Source organism: Taudactylus pleione, unplaced genomic scaffold (assembly GCF_031769625.1).
Source record: "Taudactylus pleione unplaced genomic scaffold, aTauple2 ptg000473l, whole genome shotgun sequence".
Classification (NCBI taxonomy): domain Eukaryota; kingdom Metazoa; phylum Chordata; class Amphibia; order Anura; family Myobatrachidae; genus Taudactylus; species Taudactylus pleione.
The window spans coordinates 10,458,254-10,481,678 of NW_028284875.1; the positions used below are offsets into that span (position 1 = coordinate 10,458,254).

The following is a 23,425-nucleotide window of genomic DNA, read 5'->3' on the forward strand; positions in this document are numbered from 1 at the left end:
TCCCTCCCAGATTTAATACTAACAAATGCTACACTAAGTGGGGCTAGTACCATGGTCAACTTAAACTGATCTATAAGAGCTCCACCAGCTGCAGCAGCGAAGACGGGTAGGAATACAGTGTTTTGTGTTTAAGGTCATCTGGACATTGAAACTGTTAGTTTAGTACTGACATCATTGCTGAATTGTTTTCTTGTAGTGTGCAACCGTTTGAGATAAGAATGTATGCTCAATACTGAATTCAACTGTGAATAGTAACGTAAAAGTTGCCTTACATTGTATGGTCATACTGCCGAAGTTTTATTACACCAATCCGTATGGTGCCGTGCAAATGCCATTGTTTTTATGTGTAATCTCATTATTGATGTTTTTTCCCACTGATGCAATACAAAGGCTGCCTCATTGAGTGAGGTGTGTTATTTATGCAAGTGCCCTGCCGACTCTCTAATAAACCTGTGTTGACAAAATAAAAACCACAAGCTTCCTCGTCACCTCTTCATGTGCTTCCATTACTCTCACCTCTCCGTAAGTCGAGTGAAGATTGAACCACAACACACAAGGTAAACTCTTTACTTACCACGTAAAGTCAAGGTTACCACAACTGGCGTCACGAACAGGATTAACGGGGGGCCAAAGTGAGAAGGTTGGAAGTATAGAAGAGCCATGTCGACCGATCCACCAACCCAGGCAGTACCGCCTGCTGGCGCAGGAGCACCGATCAACCCACCTGTGGCACAGATCAATCCTATCACGCTCCCCTATTACTTCGGAGCCCCGTGGCTCCCCACGTATTCTGGTGAGGACCATGGCACAGAAGGAAGCACTCTCACCGAGTTTAAAAGGAAGATGACCTCTATGTTCCGTTTGTACCCGCTAAGTGATCAGCAGCAGGTCGAGATACTCATTGGGCAATTGAAGCATTCGGCACTCAGGGAAGTGACGTCCTGGCCCGCCAGAGAAAAACAGAACGTAGAACAAGTCCTTAAACGACTAGCGACCACTTTTGATGCCCGTACCTTATCCACCTTGAAAATGAAGTTATATGCATGTAAACAAAAACCTGGGGAGAGTCTGCGTGACTACGCCCTCACCCTGCAGGAGGCCTTGAGGGCAATCCAGGCTGTCGATCAGGAAGAAGTCAGGAACCCGGATGAGACCTTGGTCACCCAATTGATAGAGGGAGCTAACAGAGAAGGAACACGAGTTCAACTGCTACTACAACTTCCGACGCATACTTTCTTAGACTTTAAAGAAGCGGCTATCAATATGTTGGGCACGGTCGAAGAGCATAATACGGAATTCCCAGAATTACCAAGTCAGTCCTACTCGGCAGAAGCTGGCTTACGGAATGCATGTCAGGCACCCAAAGAAACCAACCCCGCCTCCCATGGGCTGCAGCTGCCATCCCCTGACCCAATACAACTGTTGAGGAAACAGATGGAAGAAATGACATTGGGAATGGCAGAGATACGTAGGGAGGTGCATAGCCTAGCTCAATCCCAACCGGCGGATTATGAAGAGCCGCGGTGGCGGCCGAGAAGACAAAGGGCTGATGACTGGTTGGAACCACCCCGGGGACAAGGGAGAAGATCAACAGATCGGTATGATGCTCAAGGCCGTCCCATCTGCAGGCGGTGCCAGAAGGCAGGTCATGTGGAGAGACACTGCAGGCAAGAGGAGACGTTAAACTGCAACACCCCGAGGGTGGGGGTCAAGCCTCGGGGAGAACAGGAAGAGTAGACACGAATCCTGAAGAGTGGTGACCCCGGTATGTCGGGACGTGTCCGACAATCCCAATTGTCATAAATGGCGTGGAAGTTTTGGCCATGTTAGACACAGGATCCCAAATCACCACCATACAGCTACCTGCTTTTCAACGCTATTGGAAGGAGGGGCAGTTGCTGATGCCACCTCCCTCATGTCTGCAACTAATTGCTAGTAACGGACTGGGGATCTCCTGCGTGGGGTACTGGGAGGCTAATCTGCAGATCGGAAAAACCCTCCTTCAACTACAGGGATGTCTGATCACTGAGAGCAGTGAAGCTAAAGGAATGAACGTCTTACAGCAATGTCCGGAGGAGCTATTGGCCACACTAAGGAGTGAATTGTCTCAGTTGGTCACCGGGGAGCGAAGAATCATACAGAAGACTATCAGGGTGCTTCAAGGTCAATAGAGGTTCACCCATAGTGAGGGAGAGATTGGAAAGGTTAGACTAATGGATAGTAAGCCCATCAAATTGCAACCCAATTCAGAGACCATCCTCTGGGGCAAGGCACAATGCGGACCAGCTGGCAGAAGCTATGAGGCCTTAATTGAACCCTGTTTAACGTCCGCTCGTCAGGAGGCGGTAGTAGCCAGTACCCTAGTCACTGTGGAGAACGGACGAGTCCCAGTGCGGATCTTAAATCCCCATAATTACGCAATCAAGTTGTATCGACGCCAGCCACTGGCCCGATTGTTGTGGACCTCATTTCAAGATGTCGTATATCCATCCTTACAAGCTAATCAGTGTCAAGTAACCACGGAGAGTAGTACAGCTGACGAGCAGGAAGATGAATGGTGGACAGAGATTCAGGTAGGGGATGGCAGCACACCGAGAGACCATAAGGCCAGAATCCTCCAGGTTGTGAAGAATAATGCTGAGACTTTCAGCCATAGCCCTACAGATCTGGGTATCGTGAAGGAGATACACCATCGTATCCTGACAGGGGATTCCCCACCAATAAAGGAGCGGCATCGCCCATTGGCACCAGCGCTATATCATCCCGTACGGCAACTGTTGGAGGACATGAAGAGCAATGGCATCATCCGAGAGAGTCACAGCCCATGGGCAGCCCCATTGGTGTTAGTTCGCAAAAAGGATGGCCAGCTAAGATTCTGTGTAGACTACAGGAAGCTGAATGCTATCACACATAAGGATGCCTATCCTCTACCCCGAATTGAGGAGTCTCTGACGGCGCTTAAATCTGCCAAATATTTCTCAACCCTAGATTTGACCAGCGGCTACTGGCAGGTTCAGATGAAGGAAGAGGACAAGGAGAAGACTGCCTTCGTCACACCAATGGGGCTCTATGAATTCAACTGTATGCCATTTGGCTTATGCAATGCTCCCGCCACCTTCCAACGCGTGATGGAGCATTGTCTAGGCCATAGGAATTTCGATGTGGTTCTCCTATATTTGGATGACATTATCATCTTTTCAAAAACCTACTCTGACCATCTGCAACACTTACGGGAGGTTTTCCAACAGCTGACTAGATTCGGTCTGAAGCAGAAGCCATCCAAGTGCCACCTGCTCAAGCCCCGAGTTCAGTACTTAGGTCACATTGTAAGCCCTGAGGGTGTGACCACGGACCCTGAAAAGGTGAAAGCGGTATTGGAATGGCCCATCCCGCTGACAGTCAAAGATGTCCGACGGTTCCTTGGATTTGTAGGATATTATGGACGGTTTGTGAAGGACTTTGCCAAAGTCGCTGCCCCTCTATTAGAAATTCTACGAGGGATCCCTAAGGATAAGTATAACAAACGAATTCTCATTGAGTGGACGACTGAACGACAGACAGCCTTCGACCTGCTGAAGAAAGTCCTGACAGAGGCCCCTGTGCTGGCCTACCCAGATTACAACCACCCGTTCCGGCTGTACACGGATGCCAGCAAGCAAGGGTTGGGAGCTGTACTTGCCCAAGTTCAGAAAAATCAAGAGCATGTGATCGCTTACGCTAGTCGCAGTCTACGTCCCACCAAACGGAACGACGCCAATTACAGTGCCTACAAACTCGAGTTTCTTGCCTTGGTGTGGGCAGTGACAAAAAAATTCAGAGACTATCTAGCGGCAACACCGTTTGTAGCTTATACAGACTGTAACCCACTGGCTCATCAAGCCACCACCCCTCTAGGAGCTTTGGAACAAAGGTGGTCCTCCAGACTGGCCAACTACCAGTTCAAAGTAGTATACAGAAGTGGGCGAAGTAACGCGAATGCCGATGCACTCTCCCGGCTACAGACAGGCGAAAGTGAATTGGAAGGAATAGACAGGTGGGAGCAGATTGAAACTCCCAACTTCAGTTTGAAAAGAAGAGCACCGGAACAGAATGCTATGGTTCCCATCCCTGCGAGAGTGCAGGAAGTTCAGGGCGTGGAGATGGAAGGAGATTGGACTGCCTGGCAGGACGCAAGCCCAACCTTAAAAAGGGTGAAACAGTTGCTGGCCTCTCGTCAGGGGTTGACCCGAATTCAGAGACAAGCTGTAACCCCGGACCTAATCCAATTGTGGCGACAAAAGGACCGTTTGACGTTGCGAAGAGGCCTATTGCTACGACAGAGCACAGATCCAAAGACACATCTGTTGATTGAGCAGTTGGTGGTGCCCCCTGCGAAAATTGATCTTATCCTACGGGCCTATCATGATCACTCTGGCCATTTCGGCTGTCAAAAGACCGAGGCGACCCTACGTCGAAGATTTTACTGGGGGAATATGCGTCAGGATGTGGAAGACTGGTGCAAATCTTGCGACATATGCACAGCACGTAGACCGGCTCCATCAGAAGAGAAGGCACCGCTGCACCCCATTGTTACCCGACAACCACTGGAACTCGTAACTATCGACCATGTGAAGCTAGAACCAAGTAGCAATGGATATCAATATGCTGTAACCATAATTGACCATTACACCAAGTTTGCCATTGTACTGCCAGTTCGGGATCTCACGGCAAAGACGACAGCAGAAATTGTCTGGCGAGCATTTGTACGGCCCTACGGGTACCCTGCTAGTATTCTGACGGATCAGGGGCCTGCATTTGAAGCCCTACTCTTCCAAGAACTATGCCAGTTGTACAGGTGTGTGAAATTATGCACTACAGCATACCATCCTCAGGGCAACGGGGCCTGCGAAAGGATGAACCAAACTGTGATAAATTTACTCCGAGCGGTGCCCCTTCCACAAAGACGTGAGTGGCCCACTCTGCTAGCAGAACTGATCTTTGTCTACACCAACACTGTGCACAGCTCCACAGGATACACGCCATATTATCTGCTTTTTGGACGATCTGGGAAGCTACCCGCTGACGTTCACTTAGGCCTGGCTTCGGATGATGCCACAGATTCTTGCTTCCAAGGGGATTGGGTCGTAGAACACCAGCGTAGATTACAGACTGCTCGAGCTCTTGTGGACCAACGTATGGATGCTATCCGTGATCGACAAAAGGATCGATACGATGCGACCGCACATGCCAGACCATTAACCGTAGGAGATGTCGTGCTAAGGCGAAATAATCGGCGGCACAGCAAATTGGATTCGCAATGGGAGCCTGATCCATATGTAGTTACCGGCATACCCAACGCTGAAATAGCCGTGTACCAGATTGATAAGGTAGAAGGTGGTCAACCGAAAGTTGTACATCGGGATCAACTCAAATTGTGCCCTAACCATCACAGAGCCCCAGAATTACTACCTGATTCTCCACCATCACACCCAGCCCGAGATCAGTTGTCGATGCTAAATGACCCATTGAGTCTTGTCCTGAGTATGTATTGGCCTGTCGTGGCCGGTTCCCCGACCCCAGAAATGAGGCAATCGCCTGTGGTTGAGGAAGTCATTGCAGACGTCCCTGAAATTGGTGAAGTGAGACGCTCGACCAGGAGCACCCAAGGAATACTGCCCACGCGTTACAGACAATAGAGAGGTCGGTAGAGGCACCTTTAGTACTGTTTATATTTTCCTGATTACACTAATCTGTTTGACATTGATATGTTGTATTTATGTGTACATTTGTGCTAGTGTGATAGTTAATGGTTAGGCGTAGTCAGGATCATGATCTATTCATCCTATGTTCCTTGATGCCCAGGATTTGTGACTTACAGATGCCAATACTCCGTTATTTGGGAATTATCCTTTGTTCTGTTTCCCTTTATTATTGGACCAAGCGTGAGGACACGCATCATTTCAGTATGGAGGGATGTGACACCCATGAAACGGACACCCCTAGGACTGTGAGGGGTTAATACCACTTTGGGCAAGGAAGGAGTTAATACATGTCTCCCCAGCACATGTGAAGCAAGGGGACAGCTGGTGCTGATTGGATGAGCCTGTCCTGTCTCTCAAGCGGTGGGTGTGGTCAGGTGCCCGCGAAAAAGAGGGCGTGCCGGGAGCTGAGGAGAAGTGTGGCGTGCAGCACAAGGACAGCGGGCAGAGACCGCCAAGCTGCAAAGCTCTAGTGGAGTGTGGAGCAGCCAAGCCGGGAGCGTGGACGCCGGGGACCCGCGGAAGATAGACCGGGTCAGGTGAGCCACAGCAACGAAGAGCAGCACACCATTAAGGCGTCCAGCGCAGCAGCAAGAGCCGCTCGTGGAGGTACACAGCCACAGTGGCAACACGCAGTACAGGGTAATCATCCCCCCTGCCCCATACCACAGCAGCAGCCATCATAGGGTAACTTCAAAGCACCCTCATTTCAGTTATACTACTTATAAGAGAAGTCGCTGTCCTATTGTGATTTATAACTTTTTCTGCCAACCACAAGATGGCCGCAGGCCAACAGCAACAATTGCTTTGAGTTGCCATGCTGCCAACCACAAGATGGCCACCGATTAACTGCAGTATAGACATACAGCTCCAGCAGTGGAAAAGTTACATAGCCTTGCACCAGAGGTAGCTACAGGAGTGGTGAGTGGAAGATTGATTGCACCACAGGCAGAGCTGCACTGACACTCAGTAGTACTGGACTTTCTCATACCTTGTTGCAAATAGCAGAACCTCAGTGTTACTTTCACTTTCAGTATATAGGAGTTATCTGCTTCACTGACCAAGCTCACCAATATTTACCCTGCATGTTTTCCGGATCACACCAAGACTGTCCTATTTCACAGCACAGTGATTCTTTGACACTTGAAAGCTGGAATACACTACTGAAAGGAGATAATATAGCCCTTCAACCTGGGATAGAACTGCGGGACACTTTACAGTAACAGTTGTTTAGGAATATTGAATAACCTGATTGCCTGAGAATTGAATGTGCTTATAGAGAGAAAAGTGGAATTAACATTCAGTGACTGAATTGCTGTACTGTGTACAGGATTTCCATACACACATTGGCGATTCTTCCCTCCCAGATTTAATACTAACAAATGCTACACTAAGTGGGACTAGTACCATGGTCAACTTAAACTGATCTATAAGAGCTCCACCAGCTGCAGCAGCGAAGACGGGTAGGAATACAGTGTTTTGTGTTTAAGGTCATCTGGACATTGAAACTGTTAGTTTAGTACTGACATCATTGCTGAATTGTTTTCTTGTAGTGTGCAACCGTTTGAGATAAGAATGTATGCTCAATACTGAATTCAACTGTGAATAGTAACGTAAAAGTTGCCTTACATTGTATGGTCATACTGCCGAAGTATTATTACACCAATCCGTATGGTGCCGTGCAAATGCCATTGTTTTTATGTGTAATCTCATTATTGATGTTTTTTCCCACTGATGCAATACAAAGGCTGCCTCATTGAGTGAGGTGTGTTATTTATGCAAGTGCCCTGCCGACTCTCTAATAAACCTGTGTTCACAAAATAAAAACCACAAGCTGCCTCGTCACCCCTTCATGTGCTTCCATTACTCTCACCTCTCCGTAAGTCGAGTGAAGATTGAACCACAACACACAAGGTAAACTCTTTACTTACCACGTAAAGTCAAGGTTACCACAGAAGTATTAATTTATTATACATTCACACAGCACAAGAAGACATGGGGCCCGATTCAGACCCAGTCGCTAAGCTATGGGCGATTATAATCTGTCTGCGCAGACGTATGTGACAAAATACGCATGCACGAACCAGTCACTGCGTCCGGGAATTGTGTGCTCGTAGTACACAGACTGGACGCTACTTTCAGTGACAGCGCCGTTTGTGGGTGGTAACGGGAGAAGGTGCTTGTAAACGGGGGAGTGGTGCTGCGAACATTTTATGGGTGTGCATAATTAGCATGGAGGCCTGCAGTGATCGCAGTGCTTGTAGTGGGGTAGGGTCGACCTCAAGCGCTGCGTGCTGCTCTGATGGCTCCTAATGGTTCTGAATAATCATACACTTCCTGGAGATGACGTGTGTTAAGATTAAGAAAGAAAAGTGGGTGGCTTTATACCGGCGTGCGTTCGCTCTGCCGTCGCTATCTAAGACTTACAGGGCGTCCTTACACCAGACAGTGCGATCGCGGAATATGCATACCCGGCCCCATTTGGATGCGAGAGAACGCAGCTTAGTGTCCGGGTCTGAATCGACCCCACAGTCTTCATATGCTTGCAGCAAACAAACTCCATCCCCTCCCCGCGGACCCCACTCACCTCCCCCCACCCACAGCCCCCCTCCCACACATCCCCCGTAGGAGCAGGTGGGTGTGGAAAACATCAAACACCCCCTCTCCCCCCCACACAAGAAATTTCAATAGACAGTCTGAGCCTGGGTGTACTTTACTGAGCCTGGTTATACTACAATGTATAATCATATATTGTCATGTGTCAAAATGCTAATAAATATACCTCTATGTCACTGTCACGATTAGAAAAAAAAATAGCAATGTAGACACTTCCCATCTCCCCAGTCCCCTCCAAATAACCCCCCACCCACCTTCCCCTTTTTCTGGAGACACCTGTAGCACAAAACGCTCATCAGCTCCTCACTCTTCTGCTCCTCTCTGCTCTCCAGTATCTGCGATCAGTATCCTTGCACTGTTATAAGGACAGCGCTGCAGCGATACAGACGTTTAGAGGTGCGGGAAGCCCTCCATCTGATCACTGTAATTGCAGTTGCTTTAATTACTCAGGTGTCCGGTCCTCACTTCACTGCTGGGGCTGGACTGAGCCTGGGCTTGTGCACTGTCAAGAGTGCAAAAGAGTGGGGCGGGGCAACATGACGTCAGTATGTCGCGCGGTGCTCCTCTAGGACATGTTTTACAGAGGCACAGTAACGGAGCCTCTAAAACATTACAAAAAGAAGAGAAGCCTGCATTTGTGATAGTCAGGGTGGAATTTCAGGCCCCAGACACGGGCCCCTTTGGACCCGCCAGGCCCTAGGTGGACGCCTAGGTTGCCTAGCGGTAAATCCGCTCCTCATTACATAGATTTTATCTGATGCAGTTATATATTCTTATATATTCGATATATATATTTCCTACCTATATTACAGTGACAATCCTTTCTGAATAAATAACATCTAAACACAAGAGTTTATCCATATATACTGGAAGTCTACACCAAACATACAGATATGTCCCACATACACTTACCTAAATATTAGTCATATAGAAAATATGGCTAAACAGTTATAAGTTGATTGGAGAAGTTGCCCAAAGCAACCAATCATACTTTATATAAAAGAACTAAAAAATATTGTATTCAAGTAAAAATAAACTAAAACCAGACTTTGCCTTCCATGGTGCTTTTTCTAAATGGCTCAAAATAGAACCTGCAGTCTCATTCTTGGAAATATAAGATTGTTCATAGCACATCTCAGCACATTCTAAAAAACAATCTCACTGAAGTGTCTTCATTTTATTGTGTTTCTGTCTGTAGACAATGTTAAAATGAACAGTGTGAAAGACAATCTACTCATGTGAAAAACAAAAATCACGCTGACAGACTTTTTTCCTCCACATTTGTGTATTCATGAAGGTTAGAAGTTGGTATGAGTCAGTAAGTACGGAATATGGTTTGCATCCAGGGAAAGAATCAACAGAGCTGTGTTTTTATACTGAGCTGCACAGCGCTGACATTTATTTCGGTCTTGTGGTTAAAGGCTCTTTATGCCTCTTACGATCCATCCTCTGCTGTGTATGGCATATAAACAGGAGGGATGGAGACTCCCAGTGCTCTGATTAATTTTACACACATAAAATTTATAGTCTTGGGCTGAATAATACTTAGTAGAAAGAATCAAATAAACGTTAATATAAAATATCAGTTAACTGTAGAATTTGCTCTAAAATACAGCACTATGACCTGCATTGCTTCTCACAAAAACTTTATGCTAACATGGTAAAAAAACATTTTTCATCACTACATGCAAATTAATCTACATGTTATGTTCAAACAAGTTTTCTATTAATGTTCTTGTTATGAACAATCCATCTCTCTGACAAAACTGGTTGTGGCTCCACCATTAGAACTCATTTATGGAGCACACTTGATGTGCAGCACGGAATGGGATTGAAATACTGGCAGCTCAACAGCTGATGGTTCAAATCCAGACAGTGACAGTGCGACAAATCGAGATCCCGACAGGTGTTGGTAAGTACGCTAACCCTCCCCTAACCCTCCCTTAGGGGTGCCTAACCCACAGGCCCGTCAAGAGCCGAGCCGGACCCAGGTAAAAGAGGGTGTGGCCTAATTGCGGAAGGTATGGTCACGCCCCTTAGGTAAAAGAAAATAAAAGTTTTGCAATGCCGCTTGCGCTGGCGAGGGTGGTGCAGTGAGCCTCCTCAGCCCGGCGCATAACCAGTGGGGGGCACGATCAGCTTGATCGCTCCCCCTACAGGCATAGGAGACTGCTGTGGCTGCTTCTTAGCAGCCGCGAGCAGTTCTCCCAGTGCAGCCCAGCACATAGCTGCGTGTGCTGGGCTGCTGTGATGTAAGAGGGGGGAGCGGTGCCGGAACCGGGCACCCGATGGGCCCCTCCAGCAAGCCCGGGCCCTCTACCCCCCCCCCTCAGTGCCCCTGCTAACCCTAACCTCCCCTCCTAGTGCCTAACCCTTACCTCCCCCCCAGGGGTGCCTAAACCTAACCCCCCCTTCTAGCACCCTCAATCTAACCCTCACGGTGGGGTGCCTAACTCTAACTTCCCCTCTAGTGCCTAACCCTAGGTCCCCCTTGGGGTCCCCAAACCTAACCCCCCCATCCCTAGGCTAAGTGTTAAACTTACCCGTCAGAGGACGATCGGGATGGTGGGGGTCGGTCTTCTGGCGTCGGCATTTCGACGCCTATCTTAAGTCCCTTGTTAGGCAGGTTGTGTCAGGATTTAGACCGGCGGCGTTGTGTCCATCGGTCTATTAACTACATCCCGTGCACCACTGTGCGTTCTGTTCCCCTAGGTAAAGTGCCCAAGAAATGAAAAATTTGCATTTTTCCCTTAAAATTATTGACCAGGTTCCGTTTAAAATGAGAAGAGGAGATAGACCCACAAAATTATTATAGGTTGAGGCTAAGTGGATCTTCCCCTTAGATATGGTTAGTCCTAGAGTTTTGAGTGAAGCATTGAGCCTTAGTTGTTGTTACTTATAAAGCAGTTACTGTAGTATTACAGGTGGAGTCTCCCATATCCAAATATTCCGAAATACGGAATATTCCGAAATACGGAATATTTTCAGCATGACTGAGATAGTGACACCTTTTGCTTTTTGATGGTTCAATGTACACAAACTTTGTTTAAGGTACAAAATCATTAAAAATAAAGTATAAAATGACCTATAGGCTTTGTGTATAATGTGTATATGAAACATAAATTAATTTCATGTATGTACACAAACTTTGTTTGAACCACAAAATTATTGAAAATATTGTATAAAATTACTTTCAGGCTGTGTGTATAAGGTGTATATGAATCATAAATGCATTCTGTGTTTAGATTTGGGCCCTATTTTTAAAACATGTCATTATGGTATGCGATTATTCCAAAATACGGAATATTCCAATATCCAAAATACCCCTGGTCCCAAGCATTTTGGATATGGGAGACTCAACCTGTATAAATATTTCTGAAACTCTTTTAGAGATTTGGTTGTTAACCTTTGTACCATTTGGATTATAATCACTATGCTTAATTGATAAAAAAAATATATATATTTGAGGATAAGGGGTAAATTTACTAAAGTGAGAATTTTTAGAAGTGAGTTTTAGAAGAGATGTTGCCCATAGCAACCAATCAGATTCTACTTAACATTTAACTAGCACCTTCTAGAAGATAATAGCTAGAATCTGATAGGTTGATATGGGCAACATCTCTTCTAAAACTCACTTCTAAAAACTCTCACTTTAATAAATTTACCCCTTAGTATCTATTACATACCCTGGAGATGCATCATGATGTAAAGTTAGTATAACAGTTTGTTATCTAACATTTTTAGGAATTCTAAGTATTTTTTATATTTATTGTACTATATATGTAGTGGCAATTATGTAAGGAGTTTACATAGTAGATACCATGTTTCACATGTTTTTTATTTTGCTTTATCCACTTTTTATCACTATATGCTTAAAGTAATGCCCGTAGTGACTTTGTTTCTATGGTAACTTCTTTGTGATTCCCAAGCGTCGGTCAGACGCTGATCCCAGAAGTACGTCATTCTCTATGACTAGGCACAGTGGAGACTGGAAGTGGAACACTGGAGCCAGAGGGATGGTGTCTGACCTGAGATGGGAAAGAAGTCCTCATGGCTTTGTAAGTATATGGGGTATATTTACTATGTGAGAGTTTTTAGAAGTGCGTTTTAGAAGAGATGTTGCCCATAGCAACCACTCAGATGCTACTAAACATTTAACTAGCACCTTCTAGAAGATAATAGCTAGAATCTGTTTGGCTTTTATGACCAACATCTCTTCTAAAACTCACTTCTAAAAACTCTCACTTTAGTAAATATACCCCTATAAGTCTGTTTGTATACACATTTCCCGATGACGGGTTCCTATCCCCCGAAACGTCGATAAGTAAGTAAGTGCCAAGACAGAGAATCCTGAGGTCAGAGTCACAGTAGTATCAGCAGCTGGAACCTTGCTAAACAAGGCTGGAAAGCTCAACCAAGAATGTCCTAATTGGCTGCAAGATGTGGACAAGATAATCCAAATAGAGAGTCCAATGCATGGGCAAAAATATTAAGTATCACCTCTGACCGGTTTCTCTTTTTTCCTGGAGGCTTTATCAAAAAGTGATGTGTTACAGTAATTGCTTGAAATTGCTACAGTTATCACCATGTTTGTGGTCAGAATAAGTGTTCTTCACTTGTATATTGATATGACTGAAAATAAATGCACTTCTTAACATAAACAAAAAAAATGGTACACCTAGGTCAAGCTCCTTGCACCCACCAGCTAAATATTTTTTTGTTTTAAGTAACACGTAATGATCACAATTAAATAAATTAATTTATGATTGTTGTCTTCTTCCTATTCCTGTGCCAGCACAAGACCTTTCCAGAAGAGAAATTAGAAAAAAAAAATCACAAACATGTTTGCCTTGTATTTAAGAGTGCACCAGTAAGACTATATTTGTCTTTTTTGCTCCTTTGCAAACCAGTTATAATTGTGACTCTCACAAATGTTATCTGGCAGCACCACCAACGTAAGTGTCTTATGTTGAATTGTTCTAGTTAAGACCAGGATGTTGGTTTAGATAATTACTTAAGTTTATTCTATATAAATCAAACTGATTGACTCTACAAAACATATTTTTACAGCCCAACTACAACAAGTCTAGCCCTAACTATAAGTCCTACTGCAACTACAACAAATCTAACCCCAACTACAAGTCTTACCCTAACTACAACAAGTCTTGCCCCAACTACAACAAGTCTTACCCTAACTACAAGTCTTACCCTAACTACAACAAGTCTTGCCCCAACTACAACAAGTCTTACCCTAACTACAAGTCTTACCCTAACTACAACAAGTCTTGCCCCAACTACAACAAGTCTTACCCTAACTACAAGTCTTACCCTAACTACAACAAGTCTTACCTTAACTACAACAAGTCTTACCCAAATACAAGTGAGCAGAACATAATTCTCTTAACTCTACTCATACTATACATTCCATGGCACAATGTATTAAATTTGATTTTCGCAGTCGTACTAAAACATATAAAAACCGCATAGAATGAATGTGGCAAAAGCTATCAAAATGTAATACTTTTTGGCTTACCTGGGATTCTGTCTTAGCTGTATCAATATAAATGTACAGTAGGTATTATTCAATAGCTATCAACTATTACAGATACATTTTACTATTTTGTATTTCGGTGCCGTTACAAAAAATTCACATATGATAATAAACTCGCTGCTTATGTTGTATCATGTACTAATGCCAAATGCTCTTGCAAATTCTAAAATTAGCATTTGCTATAACTGCAAAAATGAAGGAAATTCACGTTTTCTTCCTATGTGAATCATCTGATTGAATGATTATTACTATTCAAGGTGGTTGTTGGCCCTGATTGAATGATTATTACTATTCAAGGTGGTTGTTGGCGCTGAAAAACACAAAGTCAGTATGTTCATGATATCCTTTTTTTTATGTACTCAGCACATAGCAGATGGTAAGGATTTATAAATTAAATTCATACATTTGTACTATAATTTAGCTAAGACAAACCCAGTTGAAAGTCAAAAATATTGCCCTGTAAAATATTGTGCACTGCGCAAGTTAAACTCAGGAACTATTTAATTGCAAATCTAAAATAAAATACTGATGTTATTGAATACAAAAATTGTATGCATGTTAGTCTACCCAATGTTCTACAGTGTTCTACAAAAAGTCATCACTTGAAAGAGCTTTGCCCTTTGCGGTCCATACTTACCTAAATTTTCTTTCTGGGCTTTGGGCAATCTGTGCAGGGGGAAATCCAGGTGGGAAGGGTGGGGGTGTATTGCTGCCAATTATGTTATAGCAGCAAGGACTATGGGTGGCCCATGATGACGCAATTTACAGCGAATTGCAACATCACACACTCACCCCTCCTATTTCAATATAGAAGTGGACAGAATCCAGGATGATTGTCTACTTTCCTGGGAGAACTTCCCCAAATTAGTGAATCACCCAGAAAACTCAGTAGAGTAGGTAAGTATGTCTCAATCACTGCATTGTATAAACAGATAAGAATAGGAGTGTACGTGGTCTGGTGCTTAACCATGTATTTGCAAATATATATACAAAGATCTCCGGATTTCTACTATTATGTAGTATTCAAGACTTTTGCTGGGTTTTTTTGCAGTGCGCTGGAAGGATTTTATTTTTTTTAAATGTTTTCTTTTTTTCTAGTCTAACGGTCTCCTTTTACAAGTGGATGGGTGGAATGGTTCAAGTGCATGGATGTGACCATCATTGGGAGGGTTTGCTATTTGGAGTCCATTGGGGTACCTGCAGGCGAATTGTCTCTCAACTTATATATATCTATGTATGTGCTGTTATCATGTGGATGTATGTGACCTGCATTGGGAGGGTTTGCTATTTGGAGTCCTCTGGGGTACCTGCAGGTGAATTGTCTCTCAACTTAAATATATCTATGTATGTGCTGTTATCATGTGGCACAACAGTATGCAATTATATGACCCAGAGTGGGTGCTATTAACTTGTAGTGCTAGAAACGCTGGTACAGGGAAGCTTTGACTTGGTGGGTGCTTAACCATGTATCTGAATTTCTATTATCATGTAGTTTTCAAGTTTCTTGCTGGTTTCTTTGCAGTGTGCTGGAGGGAATTTTTTTAATTTTTTTTTAATTTTCTTTCTAGCCAAGAAAAGGAGTGAACATTATGATCAATTGAGCCGAATTGTGTGGATTGAATCATTTTATAAGCCAAGAGCAAACGCAAAGAGCCAAGAGCAAACGCACTTGGCTTACAATTGCAAACACAGTAGAAAATCCAGAACAGAAATGATAAATAAGCCCCTTCCTGTCACCGATGGAGTTGGAGGTTTGTGAACTTTCTGGGGTCCCCCTTTACAGAGAATGAGATTTCCTCCTCATTATCTATTGCCTCGTATAAAGTGTCATACTCCAACTCGTCCAGTTGCTGACAGCAGTGCTGTGGCTTTGCAGCGTCAGAGGGATGCGGTGCTGTTGCAGCTGTGAAGTATAGGCAAGGAACCCTGACCGGTGCCACAAGTGCTAGAGACTAAAGTATCACAAGGGAAGCACCTGGCCGCACGTGACTTCATCACAACGAGTCACATAGACGCACTGCACACTGTGCTCTATGCAGGGCCCTGCTGCAGGGGGGTTTAAGAAGTCTAATGGATGGACCCACTGCTAACATGTCACAGTCTCTCCTCATTATATTGTTCCCCCGCCGATGCTAGGGCACTACTAATACTCTACCACTGCCATTGGCTACCACTGGGTGTTTTGGGGTCATGGCAATCTTGAGGCTTCTCTGAACCTCGGGGCCCAGTACAGGTGTCCCCCTAGTCCCCCCCTGTTGCCGGGCCTGGCAATATGTCTACTAGCAATAATATGCTCCATCACTGACCATAATGCCTAGTATTATGCTCATCACTAGTAATGTTAGAAGTGATATGTTAGCAATAGCAAAAAGAAAAGAACAACACACGTATAGTACAACTCCACCATTGCCTCCTCCTTTTTTTCTGCACTTTTTCAATCAGTGTGTCTAAATGCCCCACTGAGCGCCGGCCAGCAGCAGCAGCCAGCAGCTTCCTCACTGTAAAGGTGCTAGATGCTGTTCCGTACATGTTTGTGTGACTGTGCTCTAGTCTATGATACCACAACCCAGTGCCACACTGCCAGCCTGGGGAACATGAAAAATTGTTCCACACCTCTAGCCTGCAAAAAAAAAAGGAATCAGCAGGGTTGGAGGAGGGTGGCACAATTCTCAAGTTATTTGTGGTTTATCAGACAGGTGGGGGAGCTGCCTAGGCTGCCCACAGAGCTTCCGTTAGCCCTGGCCAAGTAAGTACCTGTATTGTAGGATTATGTCGCTATGCACAGATATGGCTCGTGATTTGGAAAGACTATCATTTGGACTCAGCTTCAATAGGAGGACAACCAAAAACCTTAATAGGACTGTTAGAGAAGGATATTAATTCAAGTGCAAATGTGTAGAGTCATTTTTTTTGTAGTATGGAGATGCTTAAACTCTTTCCAGAGTATCCATAATAAGAAACAAACAGTGTGTGTGGATGAAAGAGCACCCGAGGTGAGTAACCCATGCAAGGAAGCACAACAAAGTTATTTGTGGCCCATACAGTCAGGGACATAGGACCTGATTCAAACCTGCTCGCTAAGCTGCGGCCACTCGCACTGACCGATAGTCGCCCATCTGCACATGCGTATAATTTAAAATGTGCATGCACAAGCCAGTCTTAGCGATGGGGAATCGTGCGCTCGTAGTACACAGACTGCCCGCTTCTTTAAGTGACAGAATGTGCCGTGGGAGTGGATGTTTGAACGCAGGCGTGTCTTGCCATCAGAACGGAGTTTAATGAGTGTGCATAATTAGCAAAGTAGCGTCATTGAACACGTCACTTGGCTTTTTTTAGCCTGAACTGCTCGCAGTGCTTGCGGGAGGGTAGAGTCAATAACAAGCGCTACAATCGCTTTCGATGGTCCACGATGTACCAATGTTTTAAGACACTTCCTGGAGATGACGTGTGCTAGTGGGCATCTAAATACACGCTAATGGGCGTCTACAATGACAAAGTGACGCTCGCCAAGACATACTGGGCGTGCTTATGCCTTGCCGAGCAACCGGCTGCCTTGATATCACTTTGCAAAATGTAAATACGCTGGGAGCGAGCAGTCGCAATTAACGAACGGGTCTGAATGAGCTCCTTAGTGCAGAGAGTTTGTATTTTCAGAATATTAGGGGAGATCCATTCAACAGAAATTAAGATCTTACATTTATTTAAGAAAACACTGCAGCACCTACTGTACATGCTAAAATTGCTTAGGTAATGGCTGTAGATTTTTGGTGCATAAAGCATGTTTTTTTGGGATTGATAAATGACAATATTACTTCATGGTACTGTGCGAATCTTAGCATTGCATGTAAGTAAAGAGATGGTCCTACTCTGGTTTAGGCATCACCACTACTAATTCCTTCACCATAGACAATGTAATCTATGGGTAAAACAAAATGGGACAGTTGTTCAATGTATCGTTTGCAGTGCACCATGCGATGGTCAGGCCATCCAAACCAAGTGCCATGATTTAATGACCTCTGATTATCATACTAACAAACCCAAGGGCATCTAAATACACCAAGCACTTTTAAAGCTATAAACCTCCCCCAGCCCCATTAAAGAAAAACCCTGAACTGCTACACACACAGCAAAAGCAGAACATATCTTCTCCAAACATTCCCATGAAGTTTGGGCAAACCTTAATGGCTAACTAAACTATTTTGAAATTATCTGATAACTGGAAATTACTGGAAATCAAAAGCATTAAGCCTTACCATATACAGTATTATTAAGGGGTCTATTTACTAAGCAGTGTTAGGAGACAGAGTGAAAAGTGATAAAAAAAAGTGATAAGGTGCCAGCCAATCAGCTCCCAACTGTCATCTGTGTTTGAAAAATGACAGTTGGGAACTGATTGGCTGGCACCTTATCGCTTTCTTATCAGTTTTCACTCTGTCTCCTAACACTGCTTAGTAAATAGACCCCTAAATGTAATTTTAATTTAATATCGTAGAAAAGAAAAATAATATATTTATATAACATAATTAAATAACATATAATAACCTAATATAACAAAATATGGTACATAATAAGTGTGGCCTCCTTCACAGATTACACTGTTCCTTTATTCAACAATTCTTGTCATCAACTCTCTTTGCCACACTCCCCAGTTGATTTTAAGTTATCATAAACTCTTTATGAACTTTTAGAAAAAAAATGCAGAATCTATTTTTAAAAGTGAAATTTAAATAGTTTGCATACACAGTTTTATATTGCATTAGTACCACAAGTGTTAACCACAACGAGGATTAGGTGAAGTTTGTTTGGAAGCATAAGGTCTGATGTCTACACCAATTCCATTTTTACAATTGTTGATTCATCAAATAAAATAATTTTTACATTTTGGTATAATAGGTTCTCTAGCAAATATACCCATTGTAGAGATTGCATATGAAGGTGTATGCTTCCTAGGAAACCACGAAAAATTTGTTCTCTAAGCAGTGGCGTCACTAGGGGGGTGCGGGGGGTGCGGCCCGCATCGGGTGTCACCCTTCAAGAGGGTGACACCAAAAAGAGCAACACACACACATGCGGGCCGCACGTCATCCACAGACCCGTCCGTTGCCCGCACACCCCCTGCCGACCCCAAATAGACTGGCCCTGCAGCCGCCGCTGCGGGTGAGTTAAGTCTCTCACTGCGGCGCGGCCGGCGTTCAGAGCCACACACAGGCACAGAGCATCTCTCTTTGCCTGTGTGTGGCTCTGGACGCTGGCCGCGGTGACGTCATCAGGCACGCGGCACGCCGGCTGAAGGAAATATACCTTTCCATTCTGGGAAGGAGAAGAAGGAGGTGTGTGCCCGCCGCCTGGACAAGCCAGCCTGGACTTCGTAAAGGAAGGTAAGTAGTACTGTACAGGGGTGGGGGCACAGCATAAGCAGCGTTACTGGGGCCACTGCATATTGGCACTACTGGGGATAGTGTATAGAGGGCACAGTATAAGGGTACTACTGGGGGCACAGCATAAGGGGCATTACTGTCTGGGGACACTGCATAAGGGGAGCTCCTGGGGGTATTATATAAGGGGTGCTACTGGGGGTACTATATAAGGGGCGCTACTGGGGTACTTTGTAAGGGGCACTGCATAAGGGACGCTACTGGGGCCACTGTGTAAGGGCACTAGTGGGGGCACAGTATATGGGGGTCTAATACAGGAGGCATTGCATGATGGGCTATAATACAGGGGGCATTGCATATTGGGCACAGCTGCAGGGTACATTGCATAAAGCGGCACTACTTAAGGGGGAACTGTTTAAATGGGCAGAGCTACAGGGGGCATTGCATAAGGGGCACTACTACTGGGGGCATTGTTTAAGGGGCACTACTATGGGCATTGTGTATAAGGGTCACTAATGTGGGCATTATGTAAAAAGGGCACTACTGTGGGCATTGTGTAAAAGGGGCACTACTGTGTGTCGTAACATAAATAAGGAACACTAATTTATGGTGCAATGTGAATAAGGGGCACTATGTGCGGTGTAATGTGAATAAGATTGTGCTACTGTGCGTTGTAATTTGAATTGGGGATAGTATTGTATGAACATGCCATTTTCTTTCGAGATCACGCCCCTTTTTTGCACCATGTGCCTTAGGCGCATGCTGTCCTTTTATTGATAAATTGCTGAGGATGGGGCGGTCGTTCCACCACGTCTCTAGGACCACTTTAAGCACTGCTACCCAGAATACCGGGCGTGGCATCATTACGCCCGCCGGATGCGCCCGGCATCCTGGGAGGAGCACAGTGTGAATGCTGGACAGGTAAGGGGGAAAAGTTTGCGGCGCTGCGCATCTTGGTCTCAATTTTTTTTTTTTGGGTGGAGGGGGGGTGTCACCATGCATTACAGCACCAGGTGACACCAACCCTAGTGACGCCTCTGTCTCTAAGTGAAATAAAAAAAATAGTTTACTGCACCAATGTCTGCGTGTTAATCCCAGTAGTAACTGTGATGTTGGTAAAGTTTCAGGTATCTCTGTATATTTGTTATGATAGGTACGTAATACACCAAGGATCCAGTAATAATAGTGTTAATGATGTTAATAATATGGAGGATCAAGTTTTATTCATCTGATAAATTATTCACACCTCTACTATTTAGGACATACTGTTGCTATAAATATGGAGATATTGATATTTCATATATTTAGATCAAACTTTCATCAATATAGTAGGTGCAATTCTCCCCACAGCATGTTTGGGGCCGTATTCAATTAGCCGCGATAAATCCGTTTCTGCGGAAAAGTTTTGCCAGTGACATAATTTCGCCATGCAAAAAGTTTCCTCCATATTCAATTCCAAAGACTTTTCACCAGTGCGGAAACTTAATGCAATGGGACCTGCGATAAAGTCTTGCCTATGAATAGGTGTCGAAAAAAGTGTAGAATTGTGGTTTTGGGGTGCAAAGCTGCGGGAACCCCCCTGCACCCTTGGGACAGTTCCCCAAAGGTAAACTGTGTTTAAAAAAGTTTTAAAAAGTCCTTAGATCACCCCAAAAAAGTAATTTTGTTTTGGGGGTGAAAAAGTCCAAGGTCATGGGACAAACTTAAAAATTAGCAAAATAGACTCCAGGGGGGTCCCCAACTATGCCCCAGATGTTTTTAAGTTTGCAGGTGCTGGCGGCAGGTGGGTTTTTAATTTTTAAAACTTCACTTTAGCAACTTAAAAATATGCTTGCACCTATTTTCATATACCCCAAATTTGCTGGGTCTACTTATTTTCTACAAATAAAAATGCTAAATGCTTTTCTTCACCATTAAACAGCAGCTATTGAGAGCATTTAAGTACCCCAAATACCTTCAGCAGGCCTATTCGGGGGTAACTAGAGTGAACCCCAATGTCAGTGCATCTTTTGGGGGTGTCTGGCTGATTTCCCCATATCTGACAGCACTTTTCGCATACTACAGTTTCGCCGGGTCCCGTTTTCGCCAATTTCTAATTGAATACGGTGAAAGCGGGCACGCGCGCGATACTTTTCCACATTGAATAATGGCGAAGTAGTCGAAAAGTCCAGCATGCGAAAAATACGGAACTTTTCGCAGGGAATTGAATGTTCCCCTTGGTTTGTAATGATGAAGAGTGTGAATGATAGCAGATAAAGTTATAGCAGTTGAATCCCCTGGGGTCATTTCCTTTTCAATTTGGAGTGATACACACAACTTATTTGTAGTATTACAGATGGTTTTATGGGTTCAGTGATCTTTAATTAACTGGTTCATCCACATATCATTTTGATAAATATTTCCTATTTATTACATCCACATAGTATACTAACAGATGTTCCCTGTCACTTCTAGGAATTCAAGTATTAGTACCTTAAATTGACAGTATTATTGTTTTTGGTATTTAATATTGCTGAGACTTACATTGATACACTGCTTACATGAATTTGTTTCATAGTAATGTGGGTTGTGGTTGTTCTGTGGGAGCAGGGCCGCCATCAGGGGGGGACTGCCGGGACTGGAGTCCCGGGCCCGCACACTAAGACAGTGAGGGGGGCCCCCGTCGCCCGCTCCTACACCTGCCCTCTGGGCCGGGCCCCATGCTCCCCTCAGTGGCCTGCCATGCTGCAACAGACACAGGCTGTCTTACACCGCCTGGTCTGATTCACAGACTGGATGCCAGGCTGCAGAGCTCCGTTCGGGCAGCGTTTAGGCTATTTGGAGGTCTGTGCATGTGCAGAAAAGGGCCGTATTGAGGACACTCCAGCCCAGCTTCTCTGCCCCAACGACTGCCTACAGGTGCCAAGGGCATCCTCAGATACAAGTACACGAGTGTCTGCCTGCACATGTCTGTCCCTGCTGGCCTTCCTCCTCCGGCGATGATGACAGCGCCACACCACCAGGGGACCCCAAGAAGACAACGAGCCAAGAGTAGGATGGAGCTCGTTGGGGCCTGGAGGACTGAGCAGAACCCAGACCACCCATTAGCGTAAGTGCTATAAATCATTAAATATATTATTTAAGGAGTGGGGTGAGGGAGTGAAACTAAGTAAATGTTACAAATCGCAGTCACAACTTGTCTCCCTCAAGCAGTTTACCCAGTCAGGACGGGGTTACCTCAGTTTCACCTATTGCTAGGCGGCACGCCTCAGGAAGTGACGTGTCATCCACAGTGCAGCGTGATTGGTGGTTCCACCTATTTGTACACACTGGACTTTTGCCACCTCGCCGACTATAGCGTATCTGTGGGTTCCCTCGGCTCGGCTGCATGGTCAGAGTTCTGGTCCTCCTCGTGGTGAAGATTTTGTTTTTCCTGTAGTGGCTTCCATGCTATCTCCGACTCCCCAGCTTCCTCTAAGGCTCCCTAGCCGCATCAATACCACCATGCTGCCATCGGCTCTTCAAGCTGCAGCACCGACTACCAACTCCTCTACCATCTGCTCTTGCCGCACCTTTGGCACCTTTGCCGCACCAACAGCTTCCGTGCTGTCCCCGGTTCTCCAGCTTCTTCTATGGCTCCCTAGCCACACCAATACCACCGTGCTGCCACCAGCTCTCCAAGCCGCAGCACCAATTACCTACTCCTCTTCCAACCGCACATTTGCCGCATCTTCAGCACATTTGCCACACCATCGGCTCCCAAAGCTGCAGCATTTACTGTTAAACTGTCTACCTTTGGTTATTGGCGCACCATTGACACACAAGCCGCACCATCGGTACATTCGCTGCACCATCGGCTCCCAAAGCCTCAACATCTACTTTTAACTGTCTACCACCGGCTATTGCCGCACCAGTGGCTCACAAGCCGCACCATCGGCACATTTGCAGCATCATCGGCACATTTGCTGCATCATCGGCTCTCAAAGATGCAGCATCTACTGTTGAACTGTCTCCCATCGGCTATTGCCGCACCATTGGCACATGAGCCGCACCATCGGCACATTTGTCGCACCATCTGCACATTTGCCGTACCATCGGCTCTCAAATCTCTCAAATCAACACTCATTATCAGCTTCCTACCATCGGCTCTGGCCGCACCATCGGCA

The 23,425-nt window shown here is 45.1% G+C and overlaps 2 protein-coding genes across 2 annotated transcripts in view; one reads left to right on the forward strand and one right to left on the reverse strand.

Moving 5' to 3' along the window:
• SMOC2 (SPARC related modular calcium binding 2) overlaps positions 1–23,425 on the reverse strand; it is a 424,404-nt gene that overhangs the window by 178,778 nt on the left and 222,201 nt on the right. The window lies entirely within an intron of this gene.
• On the forward strand, positions 661–15,664 carry LOC148503972 (uncharacterized). Its single transcript, XM_088448992.1, has 4 exons — positions 661–1,598; positions 13,300–13,309; positions 13,425–13,734; positions 15,474–15,664. Exons 1-4 carry the CDS (start codon positions 661–663, stop codon positions 15,662–15,664), a joined length of 1,449 nt encoding a protein of 482 aa, XP_088305118.1.